Source organism: Manis javanica, chromosome 12 (assembly GCF_040802235.1).
Source record: "Manis javanica isolate MJ-LG chromosome 12, MJ_LKY, whole genome shotgun sequence".
NCBI lineage: Eukaryota > Metazoa > Chordata > Mammalia > Pholidota > Manidae > Manis > Manis javanica.
In genome coordinates, this window is record NC_133167.1 from 110402558 (window position 1) to 110417280 (window position 14723).

At 53.7% G+C, this 14723-nt stretch overlaps 1 protein-coding gene across 1 annotated transcript; it reads right to left on the reverse strand.

Annotated features, from left to right (window-relative positions):
• Positions 1–4123: 4123 nt before the first annotated feature.
• KBTBD11 (kelch repeat and BTB domain containing 11) lies at positions 4124–6368 on the reverse strand. Its single transcript, XM_036995877.2, has one exon. It carries the CDS (start codon positions 6226–6228, stop codon positions 4267–4269), a length of 1962 nt encoding a protein of 653 aa, XP_036851772.2. The 5' UTR covers positions 6229–6368; the 3' UTR covers positions 4124–4266.
• Between the last annotated feature and the right edge of the window lie 8355 nt (positions 6369–14723).

Consider the following 14723-nt stretch of genomic DNA (forward strand, 5'->3'; position numbering starts at 1 on the left):
ACCCAGGTTCTAAGATTCATCACCTCAGCCTTAAAGTCCCCGTGTCTGTGGCATCACATCTCATTTTAAAGATGCTGAAGGCCAAGGAAAGCATTCTGACGTATGGTCAAAATCCACAACTCGGCAGGGAAAGAAGCTGAGGCTGGGGGAAGGTTCAGATTTAATTCTGTCTTTGCAGAAGGTAGTGCTGTGAAGGAGACTGCAGACAACAGGCTCAAGGCCATGGGCTTCCATCTCCACCCTTGCTTAAGAATATTCTTTGAGCAGCATTCCTGCCCCAGCCCAAGAAATAATAAAGATTTTTAAGAAGAAAATAAATACAATTTTAAGAACCCTTACAAATTAACAATAATGCCTGGGCTCATGCTCCTGTTGAGCGCAAACTATAAAAAGAAATGTCTGGGTATACATATTTTTTCTCCAACTTTTTATTCATAGGAGATGGAGCATGAAGACTCCAAAGGTGTACCGGTCTCAGAAACTATGAGGTGCCCCCACCTGCTGGCCAAGGGGACAGGTAAGGGAGGGTGGAGGCGGTGAACTATACCTTGCAAGTATTGAAAGACCCCCCCCTTAGAACTCGTGCTGAGAAAGACCCCCAGGAGTCATCAGACTCATTTACAGGTGGGGAGACTCAACCCTGGGCTGGCAGGTAGGGCTAGAATCTGCCAGCCCCAGGGGAGCACCTCTCTCTGGAGAGCACACCTCATCTGGAGCTCTGCTGTGCAGACAGAAAAAGGCGAGGAACCACCACACAGATTTCAGGAGCACTAGCATTTTCCAATGATTTATTTCATCCCAGCATAAATGGACATATATATACAAGCTTGTACAGTATCTGTGCCCAGAAGTCAAAAACCAAAGCATAAATAAATACGTGAACTGCACGTACATCAGTGGGCCTGACCTGTGCCTTGAACAGGTAGATGTGTCTGTAATAGATGCAACATTGCAATACTGTTGAGAGCTCTTTAAAAAGCTCTGGAGGAGCAGTAATCTCACAATAGAACACATCCAGCCTTTATTCCAACTCATTTCCAACCGATTCACCAAGCGCGTAGGAAGCACCTGCCATTGCCAGCTCTGGTGCCCTCCAGGTGTCAAGGTGTAGAGGACACAGCAGTGACACAAATCCAGATGCAGCTCGAACATTCACACATTTCCACTTTTAGCTCTTACTATCTTCTCATGAATAAAATTGCAGAGGAAAGGGGAATATAAGAACACCGATTTTTTTAACACCAAAATAAAACATTTTATAAGGTAGAAAAGCATCTAAAATAAGACAAAACACAAAATAGTACTTTTGTTTTCATTCACCCCAAGGAAGTGTTACAATAGATTATGTCCTGAAACTATCTTCACATTAAGAAAAGGCAAAAAAACTCAGAAATGTTCCATTTCAAAATCATTTACAGGAAGTTACCCAAGAGACCAGCAGATTAAATAGCTGCTGCCAGAAATTACTTAAGCAACACCAGAATTTAACAGAAGCACATAATTTGTCTTAAGTATCTATAACAAAACTGATATATCTAAGAGTTTTAACTAAGCAGCAAACGCATCTGCACGGCATTCACTCTCCTAGAGGAGAAGAGGGAGCCACCACAGACTCGGAAACCAAAACGCCAAGCTCGGAATCGAGCCCCACGAAGCTGCCAAGAGCCAGGGCTAGCGCTGGAGCCCATCCCCAGACCAGGAATGAAAACAGAAAGAGGAGCAAGATGTCTTAAGCCCATTTCTTTGGGTTCCAAATGACCCCTGATGGACAATAGCAAAGGCATTGCTTGCCAACTAAGAAGGCAAACATACACATTTTCCCCTGAAAATACCACGGGGAAACCTCTGTGTGCATGGGTGCCTTAACTGAGTGAGAATTATGGATGGACCTAAGAAATGCATTAGCGTCATTTGACTCTTACTAAGGAGATCAGCAATATTTCTGCAACAACTGTTTTTCTAAACTGTGTTGGACAGAGCTTTAGAATACCATGCCGAATATGCCTAGATACTTCCGTGGGACATGAGCCTTCCCCAGGCAAGTCCCAGCCCCACCACCGAACCCCCAGTCCTACAAATCAACCACCTCCAAGGCTGTGGCTTTTTTGTGTCATTGGTGCAAAACCTTGGGTCTCCACACCCAAGAACCAAAGGTTTTTGGCCTCCAAAAGCACAAGAACCTCCCAGCATGGCAGGTCCTCTGGGATGTGTTTTCATGCGGCTTTACATGGACCGTGGTCCTTAATATTCTATATCCTCTCACCCTCAGGTGTCCAGTGTACTGCATCATGACAGCCCCCTGGGACTCTAAGGCCAGTACCCAGAGGAAGTGGTGCTATGTCTAGGACAGGCATTCCTTTATTAAGTTACATGATAAAGTAATACACAAAATCTCCAGTTGGGTATCTCCTGTGGCTGCTCACATCCCCTTCTGGGAACAACTTTATTCTGGCAGCCCACCTTCAGCATTTGGTTTTAATCAGTAAACATCAAAGGAATGATTTCTCAAGTAAAATCACAGTGATAATATTTTATGAACTTGATATTTAAGGAATGAAAATATTAGCCCGGTTCCATTTCATATAAAAAGTTTAAGTGTAAGTAAGAAACTTCTAGAGAAAATGAACTACAGTATGAGATTACATTTCTTTAAAGAACACTATCTGTTTCTTTTTCTACCTGTTCTCCATTCTACTCCTACAAAAGGCTGATGAAGTCAAGTCAGGCAAGACAAAGTCTGTTTAGATTCCTTCCTAAGATAATTAACTAGGTTTCCAAAATACCCTCTCCATGCATGAGCAAACATACAAGTCACAAGAATATATAATCATAAATTCCATTCCTCTGGCACATGCATAGGTTCTGAGCTGATCATTTCTAAACATACTTAACTGGTAGCTTTCATAACCACAGACTCTTCACAGAGCACAGCCTATTTCCCAATACCCCACTGATTGCTACAGAGATGTGAACTCCCCTCACTGGGTCAACATGCAAGTAACAGCACAGTATGCATTTCACCTGACTGCCTACCAGTCAACTCTGTGTGTACTTGTCCTGTTACAATAGAAAATAAAAAATGGGAGTGGAATCAGAATACAAGTCAGTTTGCCTCTGCTGGTGAGCCTTTATTTTATCCTTAAGTTCTTAATAAGTAGGAAGCCCTATACATATTCGGAAAGTACAATGTTATAACAGATGAGGAGTAATCGATTGACTTGTTTTTAATCTTTGCATCCAGTCAGTACTGAGTTTCTTGTTGATTCTACTGGAGAGTTTTGTAATTTAAAATTAGAAAAATGTAGTTTACTTGCTAAGCTAGATTGTAAACACACGTTATTTGCCCCCACGAATATGCTCATTGTCCCTCTGCCATATTTTCTTAAAATGATGCTTGTAAAAGTTAGTCTCCCTCAGCAGAATTACATTATACATATTGAAAAGCATACGCAGTGATTTCAAGATGAGCCTGCATGTCTGTCTTTAGAACTGTCAGAAAGAAACGACTTTACCCCTGTCTCGGAGTGGGGGGCAGGAATAATGCCCTCTTTGAGGCCATTATAAAACAGGAAAGTGGCCGAGCACAGACAGCGGCTCCCAAAGGGCCCTTTTAAAACAGACAACCTTCCCTGTCAGCTGCTTTTTCCCAAGTCATGGTCATGCCCTTTGTCACCATTCAGTCACCAAAGAATTAAAACCCGAAGAGTAAATCATCGCTGTGTCGCTGGCCATATCACTAAGCATCCAGCCCACAGCTCAGTGGGGCAGTGCCAGGGCGCCGCCCTTGAGGGCTGTGTGCGCCCCGTGGCCCCGCCACCTGGACGGGGCCCGCACTGGTCGTGGTCGCTCACCCCGAGGCTCCTTCACGCGGCAGTGAAACGGACCAGCTTTGAACATACGTTGGCATGAGCTTTTACGTTAAATTAGGAAAGTCTCAAGAACTTTGCTCATCTGCAATCATTTCACACCTGAAGCCAAAGAGCGCGGCCTTCTCGTCCCCCCGACGCGGCGCGCAGAACCGGCCCGGCGCCGCGCCTCTCCGCCCGGGGCCGCACCACGGCGCCCCCGGCCCTCCGGGGCACGGCCCTCTCCCGCAGGTGTCCCGCGCCCTAGGCGAGGTTGGCACCGCACACAGCCTACACCTTACGCCAAAACCCGGAAAGCAAAGCGAAGCGGAAAGGAACGCAGAACGGGGCGCGGGCCTGAAAGCACCGCCGCAAGAAGTCCCAGGCCGCCAGGGCGCGCCCCGCCCCGGCGCCCCCCACCCTACGCGGCGCCCTCCTCGCCTCGCTCCGGCCTCTCCGGCAGGTTGAGCACGAACGGGAAGAGCAGGCCTCGGGCGTCCCAGGGGGCGCGCAGCGCCTGGGGCTCGAAGCTGCCGCCGGGGTCCGCGTCGCCGCCGCGCTCGGCGTCCGCGGGCGGCACGAAGCGCCACGTGCCCGCGCGGCTGACGCAGTAGATGGCGCCGTCCAGCGCGGCGCAGCGGAAGGGCGGCAGCGCCGCCGGCGCGCCCCCACCCGGGGGAGGCAGGGGCGCGGCGCAGCGGCCCCAGCGCTTGGCCAGGCAGTGGTAGCGCAGCACGCTGACCCCGCCGGCCGGCGCGTCGCCGCGCGCCGCGCACAGGTCGAAGCGGTAGATGAAGCCGTCCAGGGCCACCATGTCGGCCGAGCGCTCGCGGCTGCTGCTGCACGGGCACTCCTGCCACTCGTCGCGCCGCGGGTCGTACTTGAGCAGGCGGTAGAAGAGCGAGCCCCCGGACACGTAGATCTCGCCGTTGCAGGTGGTGGCCTCGTGCGCCACGGCGAAGGCGCCCCGGGGCAGCGGCGCCACGTCGGCCCAGCGGTCGGCGCGCGGGTCGTAGCGCTCCACGCTGAGCAGGCACTCGCCGCCCACGGCGTACAGGTGGCCGTCCAGGGCCAGCAGCTGCAGCTGCGAGCGCGCCTGGCGCAGCGGCCGCACGGGGCTCCAGCGGCCGGTGGCCGGGTTGTAGCAGAAGACCTGGTCCGAGGGGCGCGCGCGGCCGTCGGGCCCCGCGGGCGCCACGCCGCCCGCCACGAAGAGGTAGTTGTAGAGCACGCACAGGCCGCAGCCCCGCGCCGGCGCGCCCTCGGGCAGCCGCGTCAGCTCGCGCCACTCGCCGGCCGCCGCGTGCAGGCAGTAGACGGCCGCGTCCCCGCGCGCCTCCGCGTCCCCCGACGGGCTCTGCGGGCGGCTGCCCGCGCGCTCCCCGGCCGGCCCGAGCGCGGCGGCCAACAGGCGGGCCCGGCCGGCGCGCAGGCGGCGGCGCAGCAGCAGGTCGCGCTCGGCGCCCGTCAGGCGCCCGAAGACGGCAGGCTCCCGCAGCACCTCCAGGTAGTGGTCGCTCATGAAGCGGTAGGCGGCGTCGCGCAGCTCGGCCAGCCGCTGCCGCTTGGCCGCGCTCAGCACCTCGTAGCAGTTGGCCAGGCTCAGCTGCGGCCCGACGGCGTCGGTGGCGCGCTGCGCGGCGCACGGCAGCTGCAGGCGGCGCGCGCCGGCCACCACCTCGGCCACGTTGTCGGGGCGCACGCCCGCCATGCGCCCGCTGTACGCGTAGGCCAGCAGCAGCCGCAGGGCCGCCCAGCCCACGCCCTGCACCCGCAGCACGTCCCGCGACACGCGCGCGCGGAAGTAGTCGCTGCGCGCCGCCAGCACCGCCTTGTGCGCCCGCAGCCGGCGGCCCGACACCTCGATGACCAGGTCGGGCTCCCCGTGCGCGGGTCCGACGCCAGGGGGCACAGGCGTGGTGTCCCCGGGCTCTTCCGGGGACACGGGATCCTCAGGGGACAGAAGCTCCTCGGCGGACACGGGCTCTTCCGGGGACAGATCTTCGGAGGACGAGGGCTCCTGAGGGTCCCCGCGCTCCTGGGAGGACGCGGCGCCCGCGCTGCTGGCCCCCCACTGCTTCTGCACCACCCGCGGGCCGCTGCGGCGCGAGGGCGGGGAGGCCGCTGCGCCCTCCGCGGCGGAGACGCGAGACTGCGGCGGCGAGTCGTCCCCGGAGCTGAAGCACAGCGACGCGCTGAGACTGCAGGGTGTCTGCGCCGGGGACGCGGCGCCCGCCCCCCCGGCCGCATCCGGCGGCTGCAGGCTGCCCTCTCCCGGAGCCTCGGCGCCGGCCGCTCCGCGCGCAAAGACGCCGCCGGGCTGGGCCCCGCGGCCGCGGCCGGCCCCCGGGAAGGGGACGCAGGGGGGCACCGGGCTCTCCATGGAGCGTTTCCCCGCTCAGCAGCCCACCATGACTTCACGCGGCTCCGGCTGCCCAAGGTCGCCCTTCCTCCGGAGCGCTGGTTCCCGGGCTTTTGGTGGCAGAGATCAGATTTCACCAACGCGTCCGCTGTTTCTTTGCTCCCCGCCGCTCCCGTCTCCCGGGAAGGGGTGTGTGTCCACGGCAGACGTAGACCTTCTGACCCGTGGGGCCGTGCGCCCGGGGGTTGGTGGGGGGCCTTCCTGCCGGCGCGCAGCTGCTGGGACCAGCATACAGGGTGGCCCTGCAGCCACAGCGCCAGGCTCGGGGGCCCCTTCCCTGCAGAGTCTGGTCACATCACTGCCGCCCAGGCCTCCAGACCTGAGGCGTGCGGCATCAAAACCTCAGCACCCAGATCTAACTCCGTTTCTGTAGACAGCCTCCCCAGGGGCCTTTTTCCTGGACTCCCATCTGCGGTTCCAGTTTATGAACGGTCAGCCAGGGGGTGGGTGTCTGTCTTGCATCCTGGCATCTGCAGCTCTGTGTCCACACTGTTCACCTGGGGCCAGTGGGCAATTCACTTGCCAGGTGGGCGTCAGGAAAACACAGGACTTCCTCTGCTGGCAGTGTTTCCATAGCATCGTCCCACATACTCTTGTTCCTGTTGAAAGGAGACAGAAAGAGGATGTTTGCATGTGAATTTTTCAGGAGGGTTTTGTGTCGATGGGGCCTTCCACACTTCCCTCCACGACCTTCAGGTTACACAATCAGGTTTGGTGGGAAATGGGGTTACGTCCTTTCTGCTGGACAGTTTTTGAATAGGATGCACAAGACAATTTAGGGATTTTAAGTGCCCATTTGCTGTTTCTCCCCTGATTTTCAGGCCTAGAAAGGAAAATCAGATACAGGCAACCGGTCTTCAATTCATGGGGTTGAATTGTACAAAACTGCTTGTTTCGTGGGTCAAAAGCAATCATATAGCAACAATTTCCTATTTTCAACCTAATGAGACATGTATGTAAAATAAAGAGCTTTTTGTGACAAAGCATGGCTGGCCTGTGTAATCTTGTTTATATGTGTAATCTGTGTAATAAAATGTTAAACATTTTATTAAGGTGTGACAGTCCCTACAGTCCCTTCCAGGAGATGACTTCAAATTCAGTTACAACCAGTACAGGAGGAAGGTGCTGGGGACGTCCCTGGAGTTGGCCTCAGATGCTCCAGCTCTGCGGTCCGCTGGCACTGCTTGTTCTGGGATAACATCTCTGAAGGACCTGGCAGAAGCGATTCTCCCAACAGCTCAGTGCAACAAAAGAAAGGCCAGAGCAAAAAATAAATAAATAAATAAAAAGGAAATACTTAGAAGGCAGGTGTGAACACCTGCAGACAAATGATAAATAATAAAATATCTTTCCTGATAGTAAAGCCTTCATTGAGACTCCGTAGCCTGACAGGGTATTGCTGATCTCAGAGGAAACATAATGGGACAGAAAGGTTGTGTCCTAACTTTGTATAGAGGAGGATTTGGGCAAGTTAAATACGGCCCAGGCTTAGCGTTTTGCATATGGGAATGAGGTGGGGTTATTTACCTCTTCCCTGCACTGTCTTCTGATTTCCTACTTATCCTACTCAAAACTGTTACTGATCCCTGTAAACACTCAGGGTGAGCACATGTACCTGCTCTCCTGCTCTTCCTGTTACTATTACTAAAAAAGTGGTGCCATTATTCTCAGAAAGGCATCTTAGAGTTGGAGTTCAAGACATTCAGTGGTCTCTCTCCCCTTGTCCTCTTTTCCAGGTATCCTCAACCATAACTCACTCCCAGCAAGGCACTGTCCCAGGACACATGTGCCAGGACATGCGGAGTGAACAGAAACCCTGCCGCGCCACGGGGTCCTGGCCACGCAGCACGACGCGCCTGCGTGTTTACTCAGCTGTGCCCGGCCGGGAGAGGCCCCCCTCTGCCTCCCATCCGGCTCCCGAGTAGTGATCTGTCCAGTGAGATGGAAAAGTGCTCTGGCCCTCCAGAAACAGGAATGTGATGACAAACTGGAAACCTGCAAAGGCTGTCCCATCCGGGGTCGCTGGCCTCGTCCCAGGGACGCCAGCTGCTTTCTCAGTAGCTGAGTCATTCAAGGGAAAGTTCAACGAAAACCAAGGCACATGTACAGATCTTACTCAAATACACAAGGACTCAGAGAACAGACTTGGGGGGGGGGGCCAGAGGCAGTCAGTGGGAGGGAGAAACGGGTGAAGGCGGCCAGAAGGGGGAAAAAATCATATCCATACAAATACACACATGAACCTGATGTTTGAAATAAAGTCAGAGAACAGGCTCTTATTGGGCTCATTCTCTACATTGCAGAAGGCAGACACCAAGAAGCTCATAGAGTAGTTTTTCCCCCTTTTTTGGCCTAGAAAAGGGTCCCAGAAACTCCTGGTTCTTTCTCTGCTGGACCTCACTGGAACGTGCAGAGGTGGAGCCCTGAGGGTCCTCAGTGCGTCATCACAGCACCAAGGAAAGACATGGGGCAGGACACAGCCTAAAAAGGCTCCCGTTTGAACGGTGCGCTGGAAAAGCCCCACTGCATCCGTGGGGAGCCTGGAAGAATCGTGCTGGCGAGCGTGTATTTTGCTGCGCCTACAGTGGAGCGCGACAGCCAGCACCATCTAAAGGGCCAGTGACCCGGCCACCCAAGTGGTCCATGGCTGGGAGAGGCCGGCCTGGGTCTCACTGCAGCTGCTAGAAGAGCGAGACTCAATCCCTCCCAAAGTGGCGCCTCTAGAGTTCTAGTAACCATGTCACACAGTTATTCCCCAACCCAGGCACAGGGGAAGTTAGGAAACTGCATCCTTTCGAGGACGATTTCCAGCAGAGGCATGGTTTTACAGGACGTCGTGGGCACGGCCCTGGGCTCACTGGGGTCCCTGATGGGACTAAAGGGGTGGCCAGAGCCGGGATCGCGGCTGGGGGCAGGGAGAGCCCTTACCAAACACTCCCCACAGGCCGGCTCCATCCCCACCCACAGCCAGGACAGCAGGGACAGGGGGGTGTGGGGTCCAGATGGCCATCTAGTGACACGGATGCTGATTCCTGGTGCTCAGAGGCCAGCCCACCCAGCAGCCCCTCTGTGAGGAAGCCGCTGGGCAGAATCGGATCAGATTCCACAGAGAAAAGAGGAAATGCGCGGTAGGGCCATTTCCTTTTTCAAATGGTGTTAAATTAAAGAAACTCAACTGTAACACTGCATCTTTTCCTTTCCCCAGAATGAACCAGCACTATGATTCGCCTTGAAACAGATGGAGAAGTCGGCATTCTGCACCCCCCAGCCCGAGACATCGACTCTGCCAAGACTCACGTGTTTGGGATTGGAAGTCGGGTTTACACAGGGCTTGTTCCCGTTTTGTGGTCTGCTTTAAAATCAGAGGCCCACTCAGGAGGCTCCTCGGGGGTCCTGTGCACATGCCCAGCTGGGTCACCAGGCAGCAGCTGAAGTGCCCCCGCCACTGAGGCACCGGGAGGGTTTCTCTCCCGAGCCTCGTTTGCCTGAGCACCTCGTGGGGACTCTTACAACAGGTGATGAAGGGAATCTTCATATTAGTGGCCAGGGTGCGTCAGGGTGGACATATGTGGTGCACCAATTCCCTTCCTGACTGTAGTTAGAAATACATTAGTAGGAACACATTTTATTTCAGTATGATTTGTGTAGCATTTCCCCCTGTAGGGTATCAGTTTCTTGACTTGATAAATATCTAAACAATTTTTTAAATTTTTCTATTAATTCCTTCACTGTTAATATGAATTTAGAAAATAAGATTGTGTAGGAATGCCTCATGTGGGCTTTAATTATGTATTTAATGTGGATATTCATTTAAAATGAAATATGCTTCATTATAACACGGGTTGCTAAAAAGAATCTCCCTTACAAATAAGTATAGTCAGCTTAATTTTTTGAAATGTGTGTTAACAGAGTTGGAAGCTTATCTGAACTTCTGTGCTGTGCATCGCCTCTCACCAACCCCGCCAGTGTCTCCCAGGTGCGGTCCATCTCGGTTTTGCACATTCATCCCCAGCCCGGTGGATCGGAGGCCCTGGGAACCGCGCCTGGGCCATGCCACCATGTGCCTTCCCAACGCCGGACAGCTGCTGTTCATGCGGCATACAGCTAACACACCGCGAGGTTAATTAACAAAGAAAATCATAAGTATCAGAAAAATCAGAGTCTCAGAAGCATGTGGGGGACCTCAGGATTTCTGTTTGATTATGAAATGGGTTGATTTGCCTCAGCCATTCATGCCAGTATTTTTTCAAGATTATTACTTCTTTGGGCCCCAGTAAAAATGAGCTGGCAATTATGGGCACACGTGGCTGCTGGTGGGCAGAGGGGCCACGGAGAAGCAGCCCAGGCCACAGGCTGGTGACTGCAGGCATCCCACAAGCTGGTCTGCACTCTAACCCCAGCACCATTTTCTCAGTCCTCTTCACAGCACCAAACATGGTGTTAGGACCATCGAAATGGCATGCGCAGAAGCACATGGTCCAAAGCTGCCCACACGGAAGCATTGTTCACAAAAGCTTTTCATTTCAATGCGTCCCATGAGCTCTGCCTGGCTGCACAGAGCAGGTGTGGCATGGGGGCTGGAAGACCTGAGAAGTGGTGTGGCCTCGGTGTCTGTCTGCAAGAGGTCTGCAGCTGCTTCCTGCAGGGAGATGCCACATGACCAGTGTGACCTGAAATGTAGGCAGCATATTCGGTGTGGCTTAGAAATGGACAATGTACACGGCATGCTTTGTTGAATGATTAAATCAACAAGTAGACGCCCTCCTTCAATAGACCAACTGCATTAATTAGAGTCTATGTCACCAGACCACAAGCCATACTTTTTAACTTACTTTTTACAGAGGGTATCCCTAAGAGACTAGATGGGCTGTAACGTGACCTGAGCGGCACTAATGATAATGAAAGTATGACAGCAAGTGTCTGTTCTCCTGCGTGATGCTTCATGTGACCATGTGGAACCACTCTGTGAGGTCCTGGTTGTCACCAGCCCCTTTTACAGAAGAAATGAGAAGTGAGGCAATTTCACCAACAGCATAGTTAATCAGCCAGATGGTATGTGGTGGACAGAGATGGGGCCAGAGCCCAGCTCTGCGCCGTGCTGGGAAGTACCAGGTCCGGAGCTGTCCCTTACCAGTCCTGACCACAAAGAGTTGATTTCTGCTGCACCCATGTGTTGGGTCGACCACAGCCTCCAAGGTACCCTGATGTCTAGTCTGTTGCCCAATGCATCCTGTCAACAGGATCCTGTAACTGGATGCTCCCCCAGTTCTGGGACAACAGGTGGAGGTGGTGGGGAAATGCACCTGCTCAGCACACCCTTGTGGGAATTATTTAGGGGAATAGCAGTGGATTGAATCTCTGCAGGACTTAATTGGAAAGAAGGAAATTTATTGAGAATTTCCCACAGAAAAGCTTTATGTAATAAATAGCTGGTCTTAAAGTCCAATCTCAGGCTGTAAAGATGCCACCACACCACCTGTTCCTGTCACCTCCGCGCTCGGTCACTAACCTGTCGGAAATGCCTCTCCATCCTCCGCCAGAGCACTGGGGATGGCCTGGTGCCCCCGGTGAACAGATACACAGCTTGTGCGACTGCACCTCAGAGCCATTGCCAATGCCACACTGCCACTCTGGCATCCCCCCACCTCTGTCCCCTCAGGGCCGGAATCCCTGCCCACTCCCGCACTCCAGCTCCGGGGGCCCCTCTCTGACGGGCGTGCCTTCCGCATGTCCACACTGCTCAGTTCGCACAGAATGACCCATGTTAGGACCACATGATGTCATGTTCTAGGCCTGTGTGTCTTCCTTCCTGTGGGAACATGGGATTCACAACAGGAAGATCCCCCAGCCATTCCATCCTGAGCACAGTGAAGGTCAGACTGGTGACATGATTGAGTGAGTGAATGATGTTAAGCAGGGAAACTAGAAAAAACACCTCAGCAAACATCCAGATGAAAACATAGAAGAGCGAGTTCTTACACTGTACCCCAGGTGACGCGCACTAGGGTATCGTCAGTGAAATATGATCTCTCTCACCACAAAAGTTATTTAAAGGGGACTGGTGGTCACCTCTGGATGTTGAACTAGAGACAGGTTTTATCATCTTCAATGTAACTATGCCAAGTTTCTCGATTTTCTAAAATAAATATATACTGCCTTTACAATCATGAAAAGGTATAGATTTTGAATCATAGGGCTGCCCCAGCCCAGCGCAGCCAAACACCTGGATCTCCTGGCCTGGCCGTGCTACGGTGACACAGAGCCTCTGGGGTGATGTGGAGAAAGGGCCTCACCAGCTGGTGCTGCCAAATGTCAGGAGCCTCTCCTTTGGTAGGAAACAGAGCCCACACGCGGAGCAAGAGCCGAGGCAGTGGGCACGGCGCCCCAGCCAACTGCACTCCCGAGGGGTGGGAGCTGATAAACCCTGTTTCCAGCAAAAGCTGATGCGACTGGGATTCATGGCCCTGGAAACTGCAGTGATCCTGACTAGGGACACGAAGCTGCTCACGGGGTCCCAGTACAAAGGGATGGTTGCAAAGGCCCCGGCCAGAGGCACACCCAGCAGGAGCCCAACACGGGCGATGGTCCAGGAGTGGCACGGGGCAGGGAGCACGGGCCACCACCCGCCCCAGGCCCCCGTGAGGACAGGTGGAGGTCACTGCCGTCACGGTTCAGTGAGGGGGAAAATGCTCACTGCCTGGAAACGTCCAGCCCCCGTCTCGACAGACCAAACAAAACGAGCGGCAGACCCGCACCGAAGTGGTGTCCCCCCTTCCTGCCTCTGGAGCACCTAGCACGGGGCTCAGGAGGCAGGCCTGAGTCCCTTGGCACACAGAGCCAGCGCCCCTCGCCATTCTCGGGGGAAATCCTGCGGCCAGAATGCAAGGAGCCGCTGGAGCCTGGGATTCTGGCCCGAGGACAATTCCTCACACTTTGAGGATGTGTGGTGGCAATGAGGAGGGTCTCTGCACCTTAGCCCCCCAGTTACAAGCTGTTTGGAGGACACTCAGCTGCAGTGTAGAGACGTGCATAATTCCAGGGGGCCAGCCAGGTCATGGACACTTACTGTTCTGCTTTCTTCTCAGATCATGGATTTCCTTTTAACACAAGAGTTCTGAGATGCCGGCAGTGTTAGAGCTTCCTGACCCACAAGACGGTCCCTTGTTGGTGATGTGAGACTGCTCCTGAGCCGCCATGCTTGACGGAGAGAGGGCCCTCAGAGCCACTGCGGGGGGGCAGGGGCAAGCTGGGCACTGAGACTCCGCCCAGCAGACCAGACGGTGAGGACATGGGTTCACTGCAGTCAGACTTCAAGAACTGCAAGAAAAGCGGATGAGAACAAACCCGGGCATTCATTCAAAAGAGCATCTCCCAGTTAAATGGGTGCTTTGTGGAAGTGCCTTGGGGTACAAACCTAGAATATTCTGAAATATTCGCCTGTCCCTGCAGCTCAAGATTCAAGAATCATTGACTTGACCAAACATACAGTGTGAGCACAGAGTTCATAAGGAGAATCGCTGAGACTCTGGGAAGAGGTACATGAATTGTTGAAATCTCCTGAAATGTCTAGGAATAAGATCCAATTCTGAGCAGCATGTAAAATAAATCTGTTTCGTGCCTCCTCTGACATCAAAGCTGAGTGTCATAGCAGTGATAGAAAGCTGAAGTCAGAAATGAGGTCACCCGTGCTGAGTAAGTGCCCATTTTTCACAATTGCTCACCGATCCCTCCATGTTGATAAGTAACAGCATCTCTCATTTGCTCAGTTATCGAGCGGGTATCAGAAAGCCGCAAGGCCAGGCTGGGCCCACCCACGGGGCTCAGGGTCTCCGGAGGGGGGAGGAGGGCAGGCATTAGGGTGATGTACAGACCCTAATGGAATTACAAGCCACAGGGAGCGCCGTGGGGGAAACAAGAATCTGAGCTGATGATGGCGGGCCCGGCTCCCACTCTGGGACCAGGTAGGACTCCCCTGGGGACAGGAAGTGCCTGCGGGAACCTGGGAGGAAGCGTCAGTCGGCCAGGTAACAGGCAGGAGGAAGAGACAGCAGGGGGGTCCTTCCGAGGAATCGAGCTGGATCTGTTCTGGAAACCCAGAGGGGCTGCACCCTGGAGCCCCATGAGGCCAGCAGGACAGGGGCCACACCTGGGGTCCTGTCCTCCTAATCCCTCCGTGGCTGGAAGGAAGTGACAGGGCAGAAATGGGATCAGCTTGAGTTTTATAAAAACCGCTGTGTGCCCTTTTGTACAAAATAGAATTGATTATACTACTTGTAGACTGAGTGTCACTGGAAGAATTACGTGTATAAATGAATGGACCAGACCTACATGTGTCAATGTGGACACATTTCAAAAAGGCAATTTTGAATCTGTGAAGTCCTACAGTCTGCAGAAAGGATACACTGTAAACCACTTACATACATTTCACATATGAAAAGCATCCTATGCCTTGTTTA